This window comes from Echinops telfairi, unplaced genomic scaffold, assembly GCF_000313985.2.
Source record: "Echinops telfairi isolate 266 unplaced genomic scaffold, ASM31398v2 ScPeMD7_53;HRSCAF=182, whole genome shotgun sequence".
In the NCBI taxonomy this organism is placed as follows: Eukaryota; Metazoa; Chordata; class Mammalia; order Afrosoricida; family Tenrecidae; genus Echinops; species Echinops telfairi.
In genome coordinates, this window is record NW_022103951.1 from 13,068,843 (window position 1) to 13,095,511 (window position 26,669).

General features: G+C 45.1%; 1 protein-coding gene across 1 annotated transcript in view; it reads left to right on the forward strand.

Annotated features, from left to right (window-relative positions):
- PIR (pirin) overlaps positions 1-26,669 on the forward strand; it is an 84,946-nt gene that overhangs the window by 54,063 nt on the left and 4,214 nt on the right. The window contains exons 6-8 of the mRNA XM_045290680.1: positions 4,950-5,034; positions 12,386-12,430; positions 17,885-17,967. Of these exons, the coding sequence (XP_045146615.1) occupies positions 4,950-5,034; positions 12,386-12,430; positions 17,885-17,967 (213 nt within the window). The remainder of the gene's footprint in view (positions 1-4,949; positions 5,035-12,385; positions 12,431-17,884; positions 17,968-26,669) is intronic.

Below are 26,669 nucleotides of genomic sequence, written 5' to 3' on the forward strand. Positions count from 1 at the left end.
ACGGCAACAATGGGCTCAGACAGGAACAATTGTGAGGATGGCACAGAGCTGTGCAGTGCTTAGTTCTGTTGTGCATACGGTCGCTATGGGTTGGAGCCGATTTGATGGCACCTAACAACAAAAACAGGAAGTTTCCCTACCATCATAGTTTCTGATGAGACAACTAAGCTCAGAAGAAGATAAGCGCTTTGCTGGAACAGCAATACAAGCATCACAGGCCCTTGGTTTACAGCTGAACGTTATTTTTATGACATTGTTCTGAAAGCTTACTAGTAAAAATAAAACTAGGTACCTCTTTGTGATGAATATCTTCACTCTAAACCAAGGTCCTGCATCTGTTACTGAGGTAGAGGCTGGGAAAAATTCTTAACCAAACAGAAACCATCTGCTTTCTGGAAGTGTTAGCTTATAGTACATGAGGCTTCCTCTTGGTGGTCCTATGGGGTAATTTAATTTTCCCTTGCCCCAGGGACTTTTCTTTTCCAGGCTTGGAAACTGTATTGATGAACCTTGACCATTTAAACCAGGTTAAGCAACCCACTGGACCATTTTAAAACAACACGTTAGCACACAAAACAGGAAAGGGGAAATGTTTTTAATAGTCAACTTCTATTCCAAAATCCCACAACTTGTCTGTCAGCTTGTATGTTGCTCTTGTGCTGGAAGCAATGCCACCCATAGTGAACAGGATTCAGCAGTGTTTCCAGATGAATACAAACAAAGAAAAAGGGAAAGGCAACCGTTTCTGAAGAAGGAACCACCCAAACGTTTATGAAGAGCAGTAGAACATCGTCTGATACTATGTAGGAAGATAAGCCCCTCAGAGTGGAAGGCACTCAAAGTACAACCGGGGAAGAGCTGCCTCCTCAACAGAGAAGTCCGTTTTCATGACAGAGACAGAGTGCACTTTTGGAACCTTCTTTTGCTGATGTGCCATGACTCAAAATGAGAATAAAAGAGCTACAAACACCCATTAGTAACCAGAACATGAACTGCATGAAGTATGAATCTAGGAAAATTGGAAGTCGTCAAAAATTAAACGGAATATAGTAAGACCAATATCCTAGGCACTGGATATGCGGAAATGGACTGGTTTGGGCCATTTTTAATAGAACAATCCTACGGCATTGACAAATGGAACAGGAAAGATGTCACATTCATTTATTTAAAAGAACATTTCAAGATCTATCTGGAAATACAACACTTCCGGTGACTGGAAATACAACACTTCCGGTGAGAAGATAATAGCCATGCTTACAAGGAAGATCAGTTAATACACCTTCTATTCAAATTTACACACTAATCTCTAATGCCACAGATGAAGAAATTGAAGGCGATTACCAACTTCCGCAGATTTAAATTGAGCAAACATGCAGTCAAGATGCATTGCTGATTACTAGCGATTGGAATAGGAGAGCTGGAAACAAAGAAGAAAAAGGATCAGCAACTGTGAAATATGTCACTGGTGATAGAAACAACTCTGGCTATAACAGAGGATAGAATTCTATAAAACCAACAGCTTATTCATTCCAAATACCATTTTCAACAACATTAATCGAGACTACACATGTGGACTTCACCAGATGGAATACGCAGGAATCCAATTGACAACATCCGTGGGAAGAGATGAGGAAGAATGTGAATATCATCAGGGAGAACAAGGCCAGGGGCTGACTGCATTACAAACCATGACTTGGCTCACATTCAAGTTTGAGTTGAAGCTGAAGAAAATTCAAGCAACTTTATAAGACCCAAAATATGGTCTTAAGTATGTCACACCTGAACTTAGATACCATCTCAAAAATCGATGTTGACCATTGAACACCAATGACCAAAGACAGTAATGACCAAACTTGTGGAACGATACCACAGACACCACACATGAAGAAAGCAGAAGGCCATGCAGAAAAAGAGAAGGAAAGATAAGAACAAAATGGATGTGAGAAGAGACGGAAACTTGCTCTTGACCACAGAGTAGCTAATGGGAGAAATGAAGTAGATTTCAATGAAATCTTTTCTGAAGAAGACAGAGTATTTTACTGAAATGTGCAACAATCTGGGATTAGAAAGCCAAAAAGGATGTAGACAGTCAGTATTTCTCAAGCTGAAAGAACTGAAGATAAAAATCAAGCCTCAAAATGCAATATTGGAGATTTCCATGAGCAAACTATTGAATGTTGCAGAAAGCATCGAAAGAAGATGGATGGAATACACAGAGTCTACGTACCACTGATTGACATACCACCATTTCAAGAGGCAACCTATGATTGGTGTTGAAGGAAGAAGTCCAAGCTGAACTAAAGGCTGTGGTGAAAAACAAGGTCTCAGCAATTGATGGGATACCCATCACAATATTTCAACAAACTGTTGTAGCACAGAGAATTTCCACCAGGCAACTGGCAGTCGCCTCAACAAGTACACTGATAGCTCTCAGAAGGTACCCATTTAACCCCTGCATGTTACCACTGCACCAGAAGTAGCCACTTTTATGACTTTTCACCCCCTAGATTAGTTTTGCATTGGCTTTGAATCATCTGGGTTGATGGAGTAGTCGATGCAGGGTGGTGGTTTATTCATTCTCTTGGCTGTCGAGTATTTCAATGTAGAAATCTATTATAATTCATTTACTCATTCAGTTTTAAAGGGGGGAGGTTGGTGTTGTGGTGGGCTATACATTGAGCTACTGACCATAAGGTGGTTGATTTGAAACTACCAGTCACTCTGTGGAAGAAAGATAAGACTTCTGGCCCCATAATGAGTGGAAACCCACAGGTGCAGCTCTATTTTATATTGTCTAAGTCAGAATTACCTGCATGGCAGTGAGTTGGAGTCTTTGAGTTAAGAACATTTTGAGCTATTACCAACATTGTCACTATTAAGATTCTTGTACACATCTGTGCTAATCTAGGTTAACTAGAGAAACAAATTCATAGACACTCATATTTGTGTGTAAGAGAGAACTTTATACCAAAGAGCAATTTTACATTAAGAAAACATCCCAGCCCAGTTCAGATCAAGTCCATAAGTCTAATACTACCCCATATGTTGACACTAGTCCATCAATTCCTCTTCAGACTCAAGCAGCCATGCAATGACACCAAATGCAGGAAGATCACAGGCCAGTGGGTGGAAAGTCTTATGGATCCAGTGGTGGTGGAAACATCTCAGCACTGGCATGGGTCTCCATGTGGCTCCTCTAGCTCTAGGGCTCTGGCTCTATTAGCGTAACTCCATGTCACTTGTCAACAGGAATGTCTCGCAGGGAGTCAAAGCAAAGAGAGAATGTATCTACCCTCCAGTGAGCTATTTGTCTCTTTCGTGCCTCCAAATGAGGTCATCGAGCTGCGACTTGATTGATAGGCTAGACTCCACCCCTTCACAAGGTGACAAGAGATTATGTAATTCCCACAACATCGTTAGGTGAACATTGGCAGGGTGAGCTACAGGTTATAAATTTATTCATATGTACTATATACCACCTAGTAATTTTCTACAATGAGTTTACCAAGTTGCAGTCTCACAAGCAGTGTATGAAAGCCCCAGTTTCTCCGCATCCTCGCCACTTGTAGCGCTCTGCTTTTTCATGTTTGTGCTTATTAAGTTAAAAAAGAGAACCACAAAGGCTTTGTGACACTGAGACATCATTAAGATGGTAGCAAACTCCTGGGGATTTTGGTCCATGACTATGATTCAGAATATTCAATATACTATTAAATTACACACTCGGCATAACACGCAGTGGAAGCAAAGCCCCAGTGTACAATGGAAAAACCTGCCAAAGCCCATATTTGGGGTTGCAGCTTTTTCAAGCCAAGCAGTGGTGCCCAACCATTTTGGTCAGAGAGCCAGCGAAGGAAAAAGAAAATCTTTGCAGGCCACTTTATTGAATGTCACATCTTCAAAATACGGTTTTATTGAGTCTTGGGAAAGAGTCGTGATTTGGATGTGAATTAACCTATGACATCAAGTGGAAACCTGGTCTTCAGAAAGTTGGAGCAACTCTTCACTGCAAATTAAAACACGGCGAGCTACCACGTCACACCAGCAAGTATAGCAAAATTGAAAAAGACAAAACACAGAAAAGAACAACTGCTGGAGAGGGTCTGAAGAGAATGCAGCAGACATACACTGCCGGTGGGATTGCAACTTACGCAGCCATGATGGAAAACAGTACGGCACCTCCTCTTAAAAAAATGCCCATTGAAATACCATACAACCCAGCAAGCACTCTACTGTGGATAGAGCAGCAATAAACATGGGTGTGCATATATCAGTTTGTCTGCTGCCGCTCTATCCACAGTAGCCAAAAAATGGAAACCACCCCAAGGCCCATCTGTGGAGGCACGGAGCAGTAAACTCTGGGACAGACACACAATGCCATATTATGCAGGTCTCAGAATCAATGCCCAAACTGTCAAACACCGCCTGACCTGGCCAAATTGGGAAGACATTATGCTCTAGAAGGATAGTCAAGCTTATAAAGATAAATACTGCAGGATGCCACGACTATAAAAGGAAAAAGGAAAAAAAACCACAAGAAAAATCATTTTTTACACTGAAAGAACCAGACTTTGAGGGCGGTCTGGGGGAAGGGGGTGGGATAGAGAGGAAGGGGGAAAGTATTGTCATTAAAAAAAGAAAGTTGGAGCAATTCGGTGAGTAGGATGGTAGCATTGGTCTGGGGTTAAGAGGCAGCGCAGGGAGACAGCTGTCACCCAACAATTAGCTTGTCCACCACATTGTGAAGCTAGGAGAGCTGGCATTGGACCATAGCCAATAAGAGGGCGCTGTGTTGACAGCTCAGCTCTGGGGGTGGGGATCATAAACATGATTCTACAGTTCTGTTTCAGTTTGATTCGACCCTGGGCTTATTACAGAGGAAGCCAGCTGAAGGAAAATACTGTATTCCTGGAAAAATACTGAGCGTTACTTTTGTTTTTCTTTTTCAGTCTCAGATTTATACTCGCACACCAACCTTGTATTTGGACTTCAAACTGGACCAAGGAGCAAAGCATTCCCAGGCCATTCCCAAAGGTATGGCAGGCTTGGGGGGTTGTGTTTGTTTCAGAACAAAACAAGGGGTCTGCTTTCTTTGGAAGGGGCTGGGTTTCTAATTTCCTCGCTGGTAAATAGCTCTATGACTCCCTAGGGAGGTATGGGTCACCTTAACAAGGACTGCTGAGGCCTTCCCAATTGAAATCAGGACACAACCATAGAATGCCCAGATCGACCTGCTGGGAGAACCTACCCCTCATGTGAAAGGTGTGGCCACTCAGACCCTGAGTGGGGCAGACATACCCGGCTGCTAACCAGAAGGCTGGAGGTTTGAGGCCATCCAGACACCTTGGAAGGAAGGCCTGATGATCTTCTCCTTATCAGGTGCCCTGGAGTCAGTTCTGACCCATAGCAACCTCATGCACAACAGAACGAAACGCTGTCCGGTCCTGCATCATCCTCACAATGGTTCCTATGCCTGAGCTCATTGTTGCAGCTACTGTGTTGATCCATCTCCTTGAGGACCTTCCTCTTTTTCGCTGCCCCTCTTCTTTACCAAGCATGATGTCCATCTCAAGGGACTGGTCTCTCCTGACAACATGCCCAAAGCATGTGAGATGAAGTCTTGCCATTCTTGCCTGTAAGGAGCATTCTGGCTATACTTCTTCTGAGACAGATTGGTTTGTTCTTCTGGTAGACCATGATACTTTCAGTATTCTTCGCCAGCATCACAATTCAAATACATCGATTCTTCTTCAGTCTTCTTTATTCAGCTTTCACATGTATATGAGTTCTACTGATGATCTACTAAAGCAGAATTTCCACTTCCAAAGTGGCAGATTCTATTGGAAAAAAAAATAATGCATTGGAAGCGCTATGGAGTACAGCTCTCCTAAACTCGTGGGACCCCTTTCATAGATTGTTGTCCTCCCCCCCTTTTTGTTGCTTCCTGATGCCATTATTTTATTATTTTCCTGCTTTCGTTACAAATAGGAAAGCCTTAGTCTTGGCCAGACTGAAACATGATCGGACTTGCTGTGATGCATTCCTTTTCAAACAACCGATTTATCATCTTTAATTTTGGATGTATCCTCCTTCCATAGCTTGAATACCAAAGCCTGAAAATATAATTTGATAGCACGATTCTTCTCTCTTTTTCAGTTTTTCCAACTTTCTAGGGTGAGTTTGGTGAAGGTATACAGAGTCTATCTATTTTCCATTCACTAATTCATACACATTTTGTTTCATCTCATGGGCTGCAATTCGCACAAGGGACCATCTCTTATACCCCTTCCTTCGGTTTCCATTCCTCCTCCTTGTGTTTTTTGACTGAAAAATATTTTACAGAAATCCATGCCAGGATGCTCATCGTTCTTGCTCTCTCTCTTTCTAATACACACACACACACACACACACACACACACACACACGAGCGCACTTCTGTGCACATTTCACGAGTGCCTTGTTTTGGGTGACAAGTTTAAAATATGAGACTTTCCTGTTAAATGCCAGGCAAACAATTAACTCAAGTATTACAAAGACTTGCTCGTCTTGGCCATCTGAAGCGGATGCATTGGTTGGTAAAATGATGCTGTGGGAATTTTTTATCTGAAGTCTTTCAAGTCAAGGTCACCCTTTAGCTTGTTCTCCCCACCCCCACACCTTTCCAGGTCAAATTCCATTTTCTAAATGCCAAGAACTGTCTGTATTCATTTTATCTGAGAGCTTTGTGGTATCAAATGCTCCTTGAAAGGTGTCAGCCGTTGCCTGCGTCCTGGACCTGCATTGTTTACAGTATCCTGATTGTGTCGTTACTCATGACAAAGGGATTTGACATGGGTGTCTGGGTTCTGTTTGGCTTTGGACATTTGCTTTGCAGCCAAAGCTAACGTAATGCTGACTTGGCTGTGTCAGGACCTCCCTGACGGAATCGAAGTGGAAGCCTCGCCTGCTACCATCCTCTCCCTGTTGATAGGAAAGTCATCCCAAGGGCATCCCATTCAATGAGGTTGGAAACATTTCTGAAGAATCAGACCAGGTTTGATCTGACTTCCTTCCTATACATAGGAGTTCAATCGATTTTTCACCCTCTCTTTACTTCCTTCAGGGCAGGCACGTTCCGGGTGAGTTGTGCTAATCTTCCAGAAGGCAGATGTTTCATGCAACGATGCTCTTGGCAGGCGCAGATAGCAGGAATGGCTCAGGGCTGTGCATCACTTACAAAGAATCCAGTTTGTCGGGTTAATGACAGTACCAGATTTCTCTCACATCGACCACACATTTTTCTTGTTAGCTCTTGGCTAAGGAAGCAGAAGTAGGGCTTTCCCTTTGTTTATTTTTGTTATTTGTATGGATGTGTGCACACTGTGATGACTTCTTCCAGCTTTTGCAAAGCAATGCGGTCTTCCTTGCTGTATTCTGATAAACAGAGAGAATGACTGGCTAGCATGAAGGATGTCAATGTCTATTTCTAGGAAAAGAGCCATGGCTTCCGGTCATTTCTTAGAAACTTGTGGTCTTCCCGTCATCTGCATGACCTTTCACCTGCGGCCACCACCAGACCCGATGAATCTCCCCTATCTTCTTTCATACGACCCCTGCTCCTGCTGTTCTTATTGATGCAACCCATTGTTGAGTGCCTTCCAACGCAGCATGAAGCCCTGCCTGCTCCTGCCCCATCCTCACTATTGTCGCTATGTCACTGTGTCCATCTTGGCCATTAAGGGGCTTCCTCTTTTGCTCTCACCCTTTCCTTTGCCAAACATGATGTCCATCTCCAGGGACTGGTCTCTCCTGACAAGAGGTCCAATGTGAGGCACAGTCTCACCATCCTTACTTATAAGAAGCATTCTGGCTGAAAATCTTCCAAGAGAGATTTGTTCCCTTTTTTGGCCATCCATGGGGGTGAATGCTAGCACTAGGCAAATGATCAATTGAGCTGTCAGTTACTGCAATCAGATAAAGGCAAGAGAAAAAAGAGCAGCCCTCAGGTAAAGCAGAAGTCTCTGGGTGGCACACAGTGATAGCCCCTTTGATACTAGTTGAAAGGTTGAAGGTTCAAGCCCACTCGGGGTCACCTCCAAAGAAAGCCCTGATCATCTCGTTTTTTTCTAAAAAAAAAAACAGCCATGGAACAGTTCTACTCTGCACATGTGGGGCCACCATGAGTCAGAAGTGACTTGACAACAAGATAAGGCACGGTGTGTTAGTCCAGGTTGACTAGAGAAACTAATTTCTAGACACTCATATGTGTATAGGAAAGAGCTTTATATCAAAGAGCAATTATATATTAAGAAAACATCCAAGCCTGGTCCAGATCAAGTCCTTAAGTCTGATATTAGCCCATAGGTCCATTATCAATCTATAAATTCCTCCTTAGACTCACACAATACATGCCATGATGTCCAATGCAGGAAGATCACAGGCCAGTGGGTGGAAAGTCTTGTGGATCCAGTGGCAGTGGAAGCATTTCAGTGCTGGTGTGAGTCTCCACGTGACTCTAGGCTAGCTCCATGTGTCTTGTCATCAGGAATATCACACAGAGAGAGTGTCTGTGTCCTGCCTCCAGTGAGCTATTTATCTCCATAGCGCTTCCAAATGAGGCCATCAAGCAGTCACCTGATTGACAGGCTAAACTCCACCCCTTCACTGTTAGTAGTCTCAAGTTGGCACAAGATTATGTAACTACCACACATGGGCACCCAGAAAGGGTCTCAGGAGGGACTTTTGCAAGAATTAGCTGGCGAGACCACCTCCCTGGAAATGAGGCAAAGTGCCAGAGAAAAGGATTTACATATTTGAAAGTAAAATTCTACTGTGTGTGTGTGTTTGACAAACTAGCTGCTGACACCACTGCCCTGCGGGGCCAGAGATCAAGTCCCACCTCCACCCTAGCCCATTTGACTTGGTCATTTATTGTCCCTGGGAAGGGAAGAGCTTCCAGCTGTGAACACCCAGAATCTGCCAACCGTGTTGGTAAAGGAAGGAATATGTCTGGGGCTCTGGCAGGGCCATGGAACATGGGGATGGGAGCGGCTTTGGGGTCAGATGTAAACGTGGGAGGAGGGGTGCAGGAAGAAAGAGAACTGAGTAGGACCTGTGACTCTGTCAGGAGCACCTTTTCCTGATACAGCCCTGCTTGAGCAGAGCAAGGATTCTAGAAATTGTGATTGCTCTGAAACAGAGACTTAATGCACTCACATATGCTAACATGTGCTGTCGACTCGCTGTAAGATCCAACAGTCAATAAGGTATAATAGCCAGAAGTTCCTGGGTGGCGTAAATTATTAATGAACACGCTCAGCTGCTAAACTGAAAGTGGAAGTTCAAGCCCACCTAGACACTTTGGGGAAGAAAAGCCAGGAATTTGCTCTTGATAAATCAGCCATTGGAAACCTTCCCAAGCACAGTTCCACCCTTGACACATGGGGTCGTCCTGAGTAGGGGAATAGAAACAAGTGCAGACAGACCACAGCGTAAACAAACAAAAACAACGCGATTGTTCCTGTTCTTATTCCGGCTTGTCAGCCACTCACCTGAATTGTGATATTACTGGCTGAAGTGGAACCTATATTCTAATAGAAGATTTTTGCAAGGAGCAATTCTAAGTAAATATCTTTAATACATGGACTTGGCCAGTGTTTTAAGCAAATCTTTGTTCCTCCTTCCCTCCTTCTTTCCTTTCTCTTCTTGGATCTTTTTTTTTTTTTTAAGAGCAAATCTTTGTTCCTTCTGGATAAGGTGAAATGATCCCCCAAAAAGAGGAAGAAAACAGATCTAAGCGATTCCGTGTGGACTGTTTTCTGCTTGCAGCGGGGCTAGGAAGCAAAAGAGGTGGAGAAATGAGATTCGAATGATCAAATGATCCAAAATGAAAACTCAATGAGCTAATCTGTTGTCCAACAGGGCAACCATGAATTTCTAAGTCCCTTTCAACCCCAAGAAAAAGATAAATTAAAGGTCTTATGATTTGTCCTTACAGTGGAATACTGTGGAGCCCTTTCCAAGGTCTCTGTGCTTTGACGGGGAAAGGTATCCAGGCTAGAACATGCTGTTTGTTCAAGCTTTTAAGCAATCAATATGCAGTGCTTACACACGGAAATGAAAACTTCCTGAAAGGACAAATGTCAAATTGCTAGCTAGGTTCATGTCAGAGTAGGTGTGAAGATTAGCAGAAAGATGTGCAGTTTCAACATTACACTTTGGCATTCTTAAAACATGGTTGAATAACTGCCTTATTTTGCACAGTCAGAAACCAAACAGGGAGAACATTTGCATCTTGAGAAAGAAGTGGAACCACTTTCCAGTGGCTTAGTCTGGCCCTCACCTCCCCAAAGGTCCAAACAGCCGGAAGAAAGGCCTGGTGATCCATTTCTGATAAACAGCCATTGGGGTGGGTGAGGGGGGCACCTTATAGATCGCAGCTCTTCTTCAAAAGGACTTTGAAAAGTTTGAAAAGTTGGTGCGAAAGTGGGATTTCCCCATGACATTTTTTAGACCCCCTTGTACATGGGGTTGCCATGAATGGACTAGTTTAGGGTGTAACAAGTGGAGAAGAAATGGACTTCACAACAGAATGGGCTGATAAATCAGGCGGCCGGGATGAGACAGCACTGCCGGAGACATCCGAGAGAGGAGGGCTTCCCACAGCCCCCACCCGAGTTCCCCAACCCAAGCTCCCAGAGCTGTGCCCTTGGTGTCTCTGTACGGACCCTCCTTGGATCGTGTCGCTTGGGTTCCCTTTCAGTCCTCACATGCTTTCAAACGGTCTCCTACTGCTTTTGCACACACGCTAGACCACAGGATAGTGAGGCCAGTATTAACGGAGCTTTTCCATCGATGCCCGGGGGCACCGAAATGTCCGCGGCTTGCTTCCTGGCGGTGCCGGTGTGGAGCCCACACCTGCGAATGCTGCCTGTGTCTCCACCAGGAGGCCGGCAGGCACCTGGCCTGTGTCCCCATGGGCTGAGGAAACCCCAGCCCTTGTTTCATAAAGGGAAATGGGGAGGCTTGGAGCTGGCAGCAAGCAGCATCATTCCCAGAGGCCTGAAACACCTTTTAGCCAAGCCCGAGAAAAGAAAAAATAACTGCCACAGAGCAAGGGGAGGAAATCCCCGCTGGTGTCCCCCAAAGTGCCTGTGTGAGAGCTGGAGTCTGTATGTGTGTGCATGTATATGGTATTTGCTTTGCCATCTTTTGGATTTCCTTAACTTGACTCAACTCCTGTGGACTGACTGTTAGACCTTTGCTCCTGGGTCTCCCCTGGGCATTCCTGGCCGGCTGCTACCACAGCCACAGCCTCAGCGGGGACTCGGTGCCCCTGCCTCCTGCCTGCCTGCCTTTGTTGGCTTCGTCTCAAGTTGACTCCTTTAGGCAAATTCCAGGCTGGCCAGGCCCTCACTTCCAGGCCTCCATCGCTCCATGCAAGCTGGGCAGCTCTCGTGGGCCAGGGAGACAGCACCTCGGCAACCATGGAAGCCCCTGGTGGAGCAGCAAGTGCACGCAGGACGTGATCGGGCCTTTGGGCCTTTCTCCACACTGGAGAAATGGTGTGGCTCATTCCTGAGGGTCCACAGACCCGCTGAAGCCCACTTGGACCGCACCCCCACATCCCAGGAACCAGCGCTCTAGGCCCGAGCTCACTGGCAGCTAGAATGCGACACAGGAAAGACAAACCTATTTTTAGCAGGAGCTTCACACTGAAAGCTATTTGGAGTCCCAAGGAGCTGAAGACAAAGCCAGGCTGGAGAGTGTTGGAATGGCTAGGATGTTCACACGGGAAGGAACAGCTTGTTTGTTAACATGTCAGTTGTTGGCATACAAGGATGCTTCCAAAAGTTCATGGGAAAATGGAATGAAAAGAGAATGGAATTTTTCCACAAACTTTGTGTAGTCCCCTCGGATAGCTATATGGCTAAGTGAAAGATAGGCTGTCTAATTTGCATGACTCTGAAACATCCGGGCCATGTCAGTTAGGTCTAGGCAAAAGAGGAAGAGAGAGAATGAATGAGAGTGAAACAGCTTGCCGAACTTGGATTTTAAAATCTATAGCAAAAGAAAAAGGGCTCTCACCTCCCAATCTTATCTATCGCATTCGCTGTTCTTTTTTGTGCACCCTTGAGCGATACAAACAGCTTGGGGGCTACTAACCGAAAGGTTGACAGTTTGAATGCACCCAGTGGCTCTGTGGAAGCAAGTCCTTGCGGTCTGCTCCCATAAAGATGACGGCCAAAGAAACCCGCTGGCACTCAGTTCTACTCTAACACATGGGGTCACCGTGAGTAGGAACTGACCTGACAGCAAGGCTCGGTTTGGTAGGATTTTGGGGGGGGTGGGCGGTATTTTTCATCATGTACACTATTTTTCTTTAATATTGCTGATCCCTTTTCAGGGTGGACAAGCTTCATTTATACCATATCTGGAGATGTCTACATCGGTAAGTTATGGGTCTGGTGCTCTGGGTTCCTCCCCCCGACAGCCGCCCTTCCCACACTAGTCCCAGTGTTGCCCAGAGAAGCTAGAAGGTATGAAGATCAGTCAGACTCCTGCCCATACAAGGGCCAGCCCCAGGTGTGTGGGCTGACACCTCCCTAGGAGGTCGCCAGGCACCCTTCTGAAAAAGTCTGAAGCTATCAAGGGCTCTGAGAGCAAAAGGAATTTCTGTGTCTTCTGAGAGGCGAAAGGAGGTGAATCTGGAGTGCCAGGGGCCTCTCAGAGCTCTCCGTTTGCTCCTGTTCGGGGGTTTGCCTACCTGTTGTCTATTGAGTTGACTTTTAGAAGGGATGTTTGAGACCCCACTAGCCCTCATTTTACAGAGAAGTTCAAATTGCCCGGGGTCATTACCAACAGCTCTGCAAAGGCCCTGGATGGAGTGGGAGAACAAGGTGGAAGAAAACCCCAAATCATAAAAGAGATCGGGTGTATTGGTCAGCTAGAGACTGATGGAGCCCCCAAGACAAGGGGCCTCCGTCACCCTTCAGGTCTGGAACTGAAGTCACCTGGTGTAGACATTGTTGAAGGGAAACCTCCGCTGCTAGAGTTTCTACTCTGATACCCAGGAAGTTGCCATCCATCAGAGCCAGCGGCTTATGCCTCCTTTCAAAGGGGAAAAGAGATCTTCCTAAGCTGGGCACTAGGCTTCTGGAAAGTTGTGGTCACCCCAACCCATCTCCCTTGAACTTATTCTAATACAGCACAAATAGTTTAGTGCCTCTTTCACAGACTAGTGTTTCAGGGACAGGTCAGAAGCACAATTCATTCCTTTGAGCACCTGAGGAAGTGTGAGGATACTGTAGCAGTAGAATTACAAGTCCCCGTGCACATCTGCCCGATAGCGGGTTAGATGCTGGGCTGCTAACTTTGACAGTTTGAACCCGCCAGGCACTCCGCAGGAGAAAGATAGGACTTCCTATTCCTGAAAAGAGTTACAGTTTCAGAAATACACAGGGACAGTTCCATCCTGTCCAATGAATTAGACACTGTGAGTTGGAATCGACTTAATAGCAGGGAGTTTGGTTTTGCTTGTTGGTCCTCACATGTCAACTCTACTCACATGTCAACTCTACTAACCATCTGAGAGAATTGAGATTTCCATTTGGTTTGATGATTGGCTGAAAACACTGCAGCTTGCATAGTACTTTGTCAATGTGGAGAGAAGACAGCTTTATGGGGTTAGCATCCCTGTTTGCATGAGAAACAGAATAGTCCCCGCACACAGAGGATAAGAAAGAAAGCACCTAGAGTCGAAGGGGGTAAAGAGACCGGAAATATTTCCATAGAAGGCGAAAGAACAGAGGTGAGCAGGCATTTTTCAGAATGGCCCAGGAGGTAACTCGTTCAGCTTCTCAGGCCAGATGGTCTCCGTGGCAACTACCCAGCTCTGCCCTGGTAGCACACGCCACCCCAGACAAGGTACGGATGAATGGGCATGGCTGTGTGCCCATAAAATTTTATTTATACCCACGGAAATGTGCATTTCCTATTCTTTCCATGTAGCTTGATCTACTACTCTTCCTTTGATTTGTTTGTCCCATGGTTGAAAAATGTGAAAACCTTCCTGAGCATGAGAGTTGAGCAAAAAATATGCCATGGAGGGGGTGGGAGTTTGCCACGCCCTGAGAAAGAGCAATTCTCTCCGTTAACTTTGATTTCAGTGACACCATGAAGGGTGAAGGGAGACAAAGGCACAAACAGCACTCACCTGTGTTTACATCTGTGGGTGTGCCTTGTTTTACACCAGGCACTTCCCCAGTGGAGGACTCTGCAGGCCACAGTGTCGAGCAGCCTGGACTTGCCCTTGTTCTCAGGGTAGGGCAGGGTTTCCCCATCATCTGTACTCACTGACTTGAGTACAAACCATCTGGCCAGAGACGGAGGTGCCTGGAAACAATGAATTCACAGGACTAATGGACCATGCAAATCTCAGCTTTCAGCATCCTGAGGCCAGAAGAACTAGATGGTACCCAGCTACCACAAGCCCCTTTCCTAACGCCCCCCACCCGCCCAATCAGATAGTCAGCTTAAATCAGAATCCACTTACCAATCAGATAGTCAGCTTAAATCAGAATCCACTTACCATGGAGTCCTTGGGAGGAAATCCCATCTTAAGTCAGGGACTGCCAGTATTTAGAAATCTCAAAATATCTGTCTGTGGTTCTTGAACTTAGAGCCAACTGGCCTATGCAGGCAATACATTGTTTCACCTTATTCATACTTGAGTATGTGCTCAGCCTTTTGCTTCTGGCTGTGGGTGGTATTCTGAAGTGTCACATGGCCCTTGGGTCTTACAGTCAAGCTGAGAAAAGACAGGCAGGCAGCAGTGGGGATTGTCTTCCTGTCCATCTGAAGGGCTCCTGGGTGGGACCAATGGTTCATTGCTAGACCACTCACTGAAAGGTCGGTGCCTTGAACCCACCCTGAGGTCCCTTGTAAGATCAGCCTCCCCAGCTGAGCGCTAGACAACCTGGGTAAACAATGTGGAAAGTAATGAAATCAACGTGACCAAGACGTAATTCTAGAAGAGCTGAATCCAATGCTGTGTAAAAGTAAACAGCTAAAAGAAAAATCACCTTAGAACTGGTATGAGAGAACCTATAGTGACAGCAGGCAGAATAAAGGGGGAGGGGGTACAGTGGGGGTGTTGGTAAAAGGGCAACAATGCCAAGAAGTCCATGTAGTAAAAGAATGGTTGGAAACTAATTGTGGTAGCAATGGTTCAATTCTATTTGACGTGACTGAAATATGGAATGATATATGTAATAAATCCCAACTTAAAAAACTAAAAGCTAGTATGGGAGAGATGAATGGTGACTGAGGGAAATCTGTAAACATCTAGAAGGATTTCAAGTTCTGCTTTAGAAAGAAATGCAAAAAAAAATCTTAAAAAGGAACAAAGAAACGCAAGGCTTCCATCCAGTCAGCCCCACCTTGACTGGACAGGTAGTCATCGACTTACAACGGCTTCTGACCTGACCCTTTCACAAATCAGTTCTGACAGAAATAGAACCTCTTTTTTTCTTTTTCTTTGTCTCCTTCTCTCTAATCGTCCCTTTTATAATCAGTACCTTTAGAAAGGCAAGCTTCAAACATCTGCTAGTGAGCATCTGAGAGTGATAACATCGGCAAATTATGAGCTGCGGCCTTGCACATGGTACCCATTACTAACAATGAGATGGACAGACATAAATCAATCCGCGTTTGTAACTGCAGTCCTTCGTAACTTAAATACGTTGTAAGCCGAGGGCCACCTGTATTGACACATTCGGGGCAAATGAAGGCATAGCTGTGCTTTCAAAGAAAATATATGAGGCAGTTTACAGGTCTCGTCCGATGAATGCTCATTGCAGTGGGTGAGCAGGCCTCGATCATGCATCTACACTTGATTCTATCAAAAATCTATGATGGAAGTCACCGGCACAGAGCTACAGAGACACTAGCTCAGCTGGCATTTGGGGCATAGGACACAGCCATGCGTTAACCGCCACCGCCGCGCTAGCAATGTTAAGATGCATGGTCAAGTCGCTTTGCCCTTTTATGACGGTTTAAGAAAACAAGACATATTTGCAGTCACATTGTTTTCACTTAAATTTTCCTGAGCTGCACAATTAGCTTGAACATTCTTGGCACAGAGTCTCAGTGGAAACTACTCATTATCTGATTTGGCTCTATGTATCGTTGAAAGCAGTCAGAAACAATGTGATATATTTTCTTGGAGACCTAGTTTAGTTTCAGGAGATAACAAGACTGGGGCGGGGTGGGGGGTGGGGGGGGGCTGAGAAATGCAGATGGAGTCGGTCCTTGCTCTGCTGTGACCCTTGGTGAAACATGTCCTCTATTAACGCAGATACTGAAGGAACAGCAGAGTTGGGTTTCCATTTAATCATGTAAAATGTCCCTTTAAAAGCTTCTGTGCTAGGATGGAGCAAACATTCTCAGTGTGACCACCGGGAGCCGTCTCATGTATCAGCAAGAAGCTAGGCAGAGCGTGCGTCCTATGTAACGTTAGAAGTCAAGGTCTTTGGACAAGCTGAACTGTTTTCTAAAAGATGGCTTAGTCACACAAATGGCCCTGATAAGAGGTGCAGAGAAACCCAAATTCAGTAATGTTTGGGAGAGCTGGCCCTTGCCAGCTCAGTACATTTGAAAAGTAAGGTATCCATGGAAAAGAGAAGTGTTATTCACTGCTTGGGGCTATGTACCATGCACCATTGAAGGTGATCAAAGTAGGGGTCAGGAGCGGACCATGGGGGTAATGGGTGTTATAGATGATGTAGTAGACCAGAACCACATGGCTCATCGCTTCCAAGGAGTCTCAGTAAAACATATTTCATATGATGCTATTGCATATCACTGTTAAAAATTGTACCCAATTCACAATGAGATTCTTCTTCGACTCCCACACCTCATTTTTTTCCTGCCAAAGCCCTGCCCGAGGGAGAAATCAATGGGTTTCTGTGACATTTGCTGGCTGAAATCCTTGATGGGGAAGAACTCTCAGGGTGTGGCAGGGAGCCAGAATCAATGGATATCAACAAGTATTGATGGATCGCCTACAATGGCTTAGCCCGAGGGGAAAATCCAAAGAAGTCCAAAGCAGGCTCCTGTCATTCAAATCATTCAAAATCTCATTGGGGAATTCTCATGAGATTCACTCTGAATAATTCAATTTTAAAAAATAAGTTAGTTGGGTAGCTATTGACCCACAGCTACTGAACTCAGCAAGGCCTAATGATCAATGTTGTGGGAGAGTCTCTTGGATGCATGGATAATTTTCATAAGTATACTTGATTCTTAGGAGGTTTCTAACTTCACCCAAGGAAACACTCTTAACGAGTGTATCATGCCTACTGGCTTCTCATTAATCGAGCATCGATTTGGACATGTTATGAGAAGGGTAGATGGAAACTCAATGCAGAATGTACCTCCCTCTTCTCCTCCTATGGTGGAAACAAGCCAGTTCCAGACTTGGATGACAACAAATACAATTAACCCAGAGTGCCTGTCATTGCTGAAGTTGAGAGAAGATAGGATGATGGTGGGTTGGGAGTAGGATTCTTACTTTCCAACCCAAGTGGCCTGGGCACAATTTCTGCTTCATGTCCCTGATGTGCAGCCACCACGTGGCTGGCAGTGAAGGCCTGTGTACTGCTGTGATGCTGCAGAGGTGACAGAGCAGGAAGAGAGAGCTGGTGACCTCCTTTCAACATGGAGCCAGCGGAAACCCTGTGGATCTCAACAGTCTGACCCTGGACCATCACGGCAAGGGCACAGGCCCAGGCACCATTTTGTTCGGTTGGGCATGGAATCTTGGTGTGTGTGTGTGTGTGTGTGTGGAGTGGGGCAACTCTACAGCTGTAAGCAACCCTAATTTGGCAGGCCATCTGTTTTGTAGGGCCCGATGATGCACAACAGAAAATAGAACCTCATCACACCGCAGTGCTGGGGGAAGGTGACAATGTCCAGGTGGAGAACAAGGTAAGCACAGGAAAGCATTGCTTTCCTTCCCTAGGCCTTTCTACCCATTTATAAGAATATGCCTTCCTCTCCTGAGGAATAGAGATTTTTCTTCTCTCTTCTTTGGGGAGGAAACCATGCCACACAGTCAAGTGTATCATCCATACCTCTTATTCATTTGTCTTCTTTCCACAGGGTGAGTCCAAAGTTGTATCTAAACAGATTTCCCCACTTTAGGAGTCCTATAAAGCCCTTGCTGTTTACCATGAGAAATCGGAACCTGGAGGCAACACACCTTGCTTGTCCTTAGAATACTGGCTTTGATTTGTGTTGCGCTTCTGGGAAAGTGAGTTTTCCCCTTTGAAGGAGCAATAGAGATTTGCATGCATCCTTGAACATTGGGCGGCCAGTAATGCTGGTGACCGAACAACGTGGTGAAAGTGGGAAAAGACCAGCGTTTTGTTCCACATATGTTCAACCCCGGTGAGAATGAGGAGGACCATGGGATGTGGTGCCTAGTCCTTTTGTATTGAATCACTGCTTTTTGAGGTAGAGTTGCAGAATTGCAGGAATTGGGGGACAGTTGCATTTCTAGGTTGCATTCCCAGACCTACACCATCCCCTCATGTCACTCATGCTTCATCTTGGGAGCCTCGTATGCCCCTCTGGGTCCTCTGGGTCAATCTAATCGAGGGGATTAGGAAACGATGAGGATGATTCCCAAGTTTGTGTCACTCCTGATCCTTGGACCCTGCTATCAGAGAATCCACTACATTTGAGGCATGATGGGACCACGGCCCACCTCCTAAAACAACAACAAAAGCTCTTTGCTGCCCAGTCAATTCAGACTCATGATGGACCCCTGTGTGTCCCTGTGCAATTGTGCTCCCTGGGGCTTTTATGGAAGAGATCACCAGGCCTTTCTTCCATGGCCTCCCAGGTGGTTTCTAGCAGCCACTCACCTTTTGGTGAGAAGCCAGGTGGAAACTGTTTTCACCACCCATGGACCTAGCCCATCCCCAGCTGCTCCTTGATGAACCAAGAAGCAAAGAGAAGGAAAGAAAAGCCCATGTGTGTGAGTCCGGGTAGACTAGAGAAACAAATCCTTAGAAACTCATATGTGTATAAGAGAGAGTTTTATATAAAGGGTAAATGTATATTAACAAAACATCCCAGCCCAGTCCAGTCCAAGCCCATAAGTCTGATATTAGCCCATATGGCCGATAGCAATCTATAATGTCTTCTTCAGACTCATGAAACACATGCCATGACACTGAATGCAGGATGATCACAGGCCAGTGGATAGAAAGTCTTTGGATCCAGTAGCGCTGCGAGTGTCTCAGCGCTGGCAGGGGTCTCTGTGTGATTTCTCCAGCTTGAGAGTTCTGGTTGCATCAGGGTATGTGGCTTCTCCAGCTCAGGGCACTAGAGTAGTTCCGTGTCTCTTGTCAGCTGCAATGTCTCCCAGGAAATGAGCAGAGAAAGAGAGAGAGAAAGCTCTCCCACCTCCAAGGAAGAAATACAGGAGTCCCCACTTCTCAGGAGAAGGTCATGCCCACACAAAGGCCTCATTGCCTAAGATCTGATTGACAGGCTAGACTCCACCCCTACACTCTTAATCCTCAAATTGACAAACGATTACAAAACTACCACACCTTGAAAGCCAGAGACTTCCTTTAATCCTATAGTGAGCCATCAGAAACTGCCCTAGTCAACCTGCACAACATGGCTAGTTTCTGTATTTCAACCCAATACCCCAGAGACATAGGGAAGCTTTCGTTAGGCCAGAAGTACTGATACAGGATTACTAGTGGCGCAATGGTTAATGCACGGCTGCCAACAACTGGACAACAGTCTGAACCCTTCAGTGGCTCTAAGAGAGAATGATCTGGGGATCTCCTTAGGAAACCCTGGGGGGGGGGGGCAGTTCTACTGAGCCACATGGAGCTGCTAAGAGTCTGAATGCACTTGACAGCCCCTGATCCAGGGCATAGTGGGTGCCCTCTGGGTAGACGGAGAGCTCACGGATGGAAAACGCCACAGTTAACGGTTGTCCTCCCTGATAGGTGCTATCCGATGAAGATTGGGGATGTATGCCCTAAGAGACCCGAGTCCCTGGGGGTCAAGGCCAGGACTTTCCTTATTGGAAACTAGCCTTAGCATCGGGGAGAGGCAAAGGAGGAAGGGGTGACTTCCCAGAGCTGCCCCCAAGCCCCCTTGCATCAGTCTGAGGGGAAGAACTCTGAGCAGATTCCTTCTCTGGCTTCTTTCAGACCCTGCTCTTGCTGACTTTTCAGTGACCCTTCGTGTCAGTGCCCTCTACCCTCGAGCCCCTCTCTGTGCCTTGACCAGCAGGACAGACAGCGTGGCCAATCTCTAGGGCAGGCATGGTGGGGATGGAGGGGCCAGCGCACATCACCCCTTCTCTCTGCCCCAGGCGCCTGCTCCTTCCTGAGCCAACTCAGCTCAGGTCACACTACTGGGACTGCCCCCATTTTCATCACCCGGAGGGTGAACTGACCCTTTCTGACCATTATTGTGAAATCGGCTCTATCACACAGTGGAGCCATTTCGATGGCACTAACAGCAACTAGACTTCTTAGACGAAGTCCACACTCTAACATTGGCTTCAAAATTGACTTCACTTTTTTAGGGTTCTTAGAACTCGGGATCAAACCTCATCGAGGGTCTTGTTCTTTTTCCCGGGCACTCCACTGTACCAAGCATGATGTCCTTTTCCATGGACTCTGCTACTTCTAACATATAGAAAGTGTGTGGGGCGAAGTCTCACCATCCTCCCTTCGAAGGAGCCTTCTGGCTTTACTTCCTATAAGGCAGATTTGATTGTTCTTCAAGAAGTCCATGATAATTTCAATTTTCTTTGCCAACACCATAATTTAAATTCTCCTCTGGTCTTCACTATTCTTTGTCTAGCCTTCACATGCATATGAGGTGATTGCGAATGCCATGGGTTAGGCCAGGTGCACCTTCGTCCTCAAAGTGACCACTTTGTTCCTTGACACTCCAAAGAGGTCTTATTTCTCCTGAAATGGTTGACTATAAACCAATTACTTGAGGTACAGCGGCTAGTGTATTCCTTCCATCTCTTTCCCCTCCCTACACCCCCTCCTCCCACCCTGAGACTGCCCTTCCATCTTCTTCTGATGTTTCCTGTATCATTCAAAGATAGCCAGAATGCGCCTTAGAAACAAGGACAGCCAGACTTCTCACATAATTGGGACAGGTGGTCAGGAAAGATCCATCCCTGGAAGAGGACCTCATTCTTGGTCAACTGGAGGGTCAGTGAAAAAGAAAGAGGACCATAGGAGATAGACTGAGGAAGGGACTGCAACAATGGGCTCAAACAGAGCGACAAGTGTGAGGATGGCATGGGGCGGGGTCGTGTTTTGCTCTGTTGTACCCAGAATCCCTATCATTCAGAAGTAACTCAACAACAACAACAACAACAACAATATTTTGCCCAGTTCTTTCGTCTAGAGACATGTGGAGCATGTTCTTTCTTTTTGGCTTTCTTGCTCCAAGTCTTTTCACGCTCGCCTTTTCTCAGGCCACCCTTTGACATCTTCGGCCTTCCCTCCATCAGTTCTACCATTCGCTTTAGCAATTCTAGGCTCCCTAGACTTCTCAAGAGAAGAGCAACTGGGGTGTTTTGCCACGTGACTGCTCTACTGAATATCAGAAAAGTTAGCTACTTTCGCTTCGTAAGGATTGCTTTGGAGAGAGGAAGTGATGCACTTAAAAACAAGAACGAGACACCAACTAGCTCTGCCTTGGGTTGGAGGAGAAGGGCCATGCTGAGGTTGACCATGTGGAAAAGTCCTTAAAGAAGCTTCGGCCACCCTCCAGATTTTGAAAATGATGGACCCAAACTCTCAAACTCCTGAACTCCTTGCAGTTCAACGATTTTTCGTGCCAAACAAAACACATGTGTCCTTTTATCCTCCTATCTGACTTTCAAATGGAAAGTCACCATTTGCTTTGAGTAATATCAAAAAGAGCAAATTTTTGTTTTATCTTGAAACTATTTAAACTATCATCATTCCAAAAGATGTAAACTACTGGACACCCTCATCCTTCATAAAAGATGCATCTTCGGAATTAAGACATTCCATTTGTGAGCACTCAACGCCCACACAACCGAAAGAGGCCTGCCTTTCCTCTCCCCTTCTCTCGGAACCCTTCTCTCTCTGTGGTCTACCTCCAGCCATGCCCCAAGCAAGACGAACACACAACCCCCGGGAAATGCTATTAAAAGATGCTCATCTTTCCGATTCAGTGAAGCAAAAGGATGCAATATGATGGTTTAAACTCTTTTACTTTTGTTCAAATGTCCTTTGTTTCACAGGATTGCCTCTCTGATCTTAGGGACCCGTAAATGTTTCTGGATAATGGAGTTTTGTTTTGTTTTCATTGTGATGTTGACTTTTGAGTCATTCAAACATCACATTGAAAAAACAAGAAATCATTTGTGCTAGATCCCCTTTCCTGATGATTTTCTGCAGAATTAAACTTAATCCTGACCTTGGGCATCTGCAGGTACATGAATGATGTGTCTGCAGAGCCTGCTGGTGACTACAGAAATTGCAGATAAATTTTTTAGCTTCTCTGCCAGTTTTTCATCATTTCAAAAATATATATAATGATCATGTTTGATATCAAACTGTCTATTTTCTTACTTTCCTGTCCTTTTTTTAAAAAAAATTTAATTTTATTGGGGGTTCGTACAACTCTTATCACAATCCATACATACATCCATTGTGTAGAACATTTGTACATTTGTTGCCATCATCATTCTGAAAACATTTGCTTTCCCTGTGAGCCCTTGGTATCGGCTCCTCATTTTTCCCCTCCCTTCCTGCTCCCTCCTCCTTCATGAGCCCTTGATAATTTATAAATTATTATTTTGTCATATCTTACACTGTCCGACCTCTCCCTTCACCCACTTTTCTGTTATGCGTCCCCGAGAGAGGAGGTTATATGTAGATCCTTGTAATCGGTTCCCCCTTTCTACCCCACCTTCCCTACACCCTCCCGGTATTGCCACTCTCACCATTGGTCCTGAAGGGTTCATCTGTCCTGGATCCCCTGTGTTTCCAGTTCCTATCTGTACCAGTGTATATCCTCTGGTCTAGCCGGATTCGTAAGGTAGAATTGGGATCATGACAGTGGGGCGGGGGAGGAAACATTAAAGAACTAGAGGAAAGTTGTATGTTTCATCGTTGCTACACTTTCCTGTCCTTTAACTTCAAATCTGTTATCGATCTGAAAGCCGCAAAGCCTATTTGTGAGAATAATGGGTGAAGCAAGACTGAGGAGGGATTGACAGAGGGTCTACAGGGCGGGTAAAGTGTTCATATTTAGTATATGGGCTTCATGACACTTCTTTGTATAATGTGAATGGTCAGAAACCTTTGGGGGGGGGTCCTCTGATTTTTTGCTGGGTACACACCAGCATCAGTGGACAGTTCACTTTGTTATGGATAAGCAAGGTGATGATCTATAAAGAAATACAGACCTGGGGATGGTTTAGCAGAGATTTTGTTGTTTGGACTGGTCAAGAGATGGTTACAACATGGTCCCTCCCAGTCATGGTGGGAATCGCAAAGACTATGATGCACACCCCAAACCAAACTCACTGCCATGAAGTCAATGCCAACTCATAGTGGCTCTCTAGGGCAGGGTAGAACTGTCTCTGTGAGTTTCTGAGACTGTAACTCTTCATGGGGGATAGAAAACCCCACCTATCTCCGTGGAGTGGCTGGTGGTTTCGAACTTGTGACCTTGGGGTTAGAAGCCCAGTGGATAATCCACTATGCCAAAAGACTATGACTACCAAGAGCCATAATGCACTGTATCATATACATCCATAATGTAGAAGTACATAAATGTACATTTAGAGGGTAGCTATGAGTCAGAATAGGCTTGATGGTGGTGAGTTTTTATTATATGATAGAATACTTTGTCACCTAATAAAAATGTTAAGGTCATTAGAACATGGCTGAAGTTTTAAAATACTTTTAAGGGTCTGTTTGAAAGTGCATAATCACGTTGGCTTTATGCGCTGGGATGCTAACTGCAAGGTTCGTGGTCTAAACCCACCAGTTGTATGCGGGATGTGCCTATGAAGGTTGGTGGTCTTGGAAATCCTATCTGGGGTCGCTATGAGTCGAAATTGACTTGAAGGCAGTGGTAAGAAACGCCTCAAAAGAAAAACATACTGTCTCAACGATCTATCGCTGGGTATCAAAAGACCCTAAACTGTGGGGTCTTAACAACAACGATGTGTTCTTTCTTACCTGTGTGCTGAAGGGGGCTTCTGCAGGTCTCCCTGGAGATCTTTGGCAGGCTCAGTCCTGTGCTTGCCTTCAGCTAGAAAGCGGGGGGCCTGGGCCCTGGCGGGAATGCTCTGCAGATGGACCGCAGTTCTGCTCTCTGTGGCTGCTTCTCCTGACTAGCTTGGGCCTTCTCCTGAGATGGCAGCCGCAAGAGAATGTGCTGGGGTGGGGGTGGGGGTAGGGGGGCATTTCTGTGTGGGAGGGATTGGGGAAGAAAACCGTGAAGGAGGAAACTGGGGGATCTGAAAATGCACCATCCTGGCAGTTACTGAGCTGACGCCACAAAGAGGAACAGAAGGAGGAGTCCAGTGGAGAAGGCTGGTTCTGTCTGATGGGAGCTTGGGGCCTGCTATTGGTCAGCACGGTCGGAGTCAGGAAAAACTGGGTAGAGCATGGAAGGGAGGGAGAACCAACCGGAGCGGGCAGCAGCTCTCAGCCTGCCATCACACCTAGCCACCGCTCCTCTTCCACCTTCCAGATAGCACGCAAATTCTTCTTCGACTCGACTTTTATGCACATGAAAAGGCTTCTGGGAAATTGCCCCAGCTTTGCCAGATTTCCCGAAATCAAGGCACCACAGGCAATCAGGTCCACATGGGAGGCAGCTGAGGCAGAATTCCTTTCACTCAATGGCATCGAGTCGATGTTGACTCGTAGCGACCTTCTAGGCTGGGTCGAACTGCCCATGCAAGTTTCTGAGGCTGCAACTCGTTGCAGGAGTAGAAACCTGTGCCTTTCTCTTGTGGAGCAGCTGGTGGTTTCAAACTGCTAACCTTGCAGATCGCAGCCCAACACATAACCATGACACTACCAGTGCTCCAGAACTCCAGTTATCTTTAATCCCAAATCAAAGCACCAATATCTATATACATAAGTTTATTGAATAGCTTATATGCTTTTAGGACTTGGTAAAGGTAGGACTCAGTTTTAACATGTTAATAATTGCATGAAAGATTTGAATCATTCCCTATGGTTGTGAAATCTGAAAAGCATTTGATCTGAAAACAAGTCCACAAGCACAAATTTTCAAAGAAAAAATATTTTAACATTATTTTGAACTTTTAAAATCAACCTATGTCTATTGTAGTAAAATTGGGAAAAAGCATTCTCATCACTCAGAAATAACTAATGATTACATTTGGGTATGTTTTTTCTCAAACTTTGCCAAGCCTTGATTCTTTAAAAATGTCACCCAAACCTACAATTATCCTATATTTATCACTTACCAACACTTATTTTTTTATTTGTAAAATATGTATTGACACTTTTAACACTATAATGCCTGAATTTTTAATTTCAGGGCAAAATTTTTTGTTTTTATTCTTTACTTTCATAGTTATCAATATAAACATTAAGATATACATTTAATTAAATATTACAAAAATGTCACGCTTGGCGTTATAGGGTTAAAGCTAGCAATACATTATGGACATTTAGCTATGTACTTAAGTGAGAAAATAAATTGTACTACTCATATATTTCATCTTGTAAAAATAGGATAATTATATAACTAACTCTTCATTATGAGAGAACAAGTCTCTCCAGTGTTGGAGCTATGGTGGCATGATGGAGTAAGTGTTAGCCTGCTAGCATCAAAGCTCAAACCCACTAGCTATTTTACAGGAGAAAGATGCGGCTGTCGGCTCGAGTACAGCTTTAGATAGGGTTGCTATGAATTGGAAACAATGCAAAGGAAATGGGTTTGGGGTTGATTTCTAATGTTTGCTCTAGTTAATAGTGCTACAATGAGCAGACTTAATGCAAAGCTGATTATTGCCTTATACTATAGCCTTGATTTGTGTGTGTGTGTGTGTGTGTGTGTGTGTGTGTGTGGTGGTTGTAAAGACTCAATTCCCTGCCGTCGAGTTGACTCTGACTGATAGTGACCCTATAGGACAGGGTAGGACTGCCCCAGTGGGTTTCCAAGGCTATAAATCTTTATGAAAGTAGACAGTCTCATCTTTCTTCCTCAGAGCAGGTAGTGGGTTCAAACTTCTGACCTTGTGAGCAACAGCACATAGCGTAACCACCAGGGTTCCTTAAGGATTGTTGTATCAATTTAAAATCTCCCAAACAATGTATGAAAGCATATGTTTCCTGACACCCACACTAACACCGGATATTACTTTAATTTATTTTTCCAGTTTCAAGGGGGGAAAAGTCAAATCCTTAATTATAAACAACTTTTAGAAACTTTAATGTAATAGAACGATTTGGGGACAGATATTTGCCTCAGCAGGTGCTCTGTGGATGCTCAGTTTTTACATGGTTCTGTTTAGGTCCATATCAATGGGCCTATTTTACATCGATGGGCCTAAATGGCACAGTCCATAAAATCTTCTTGGAATATTCATAAATAATATTCCG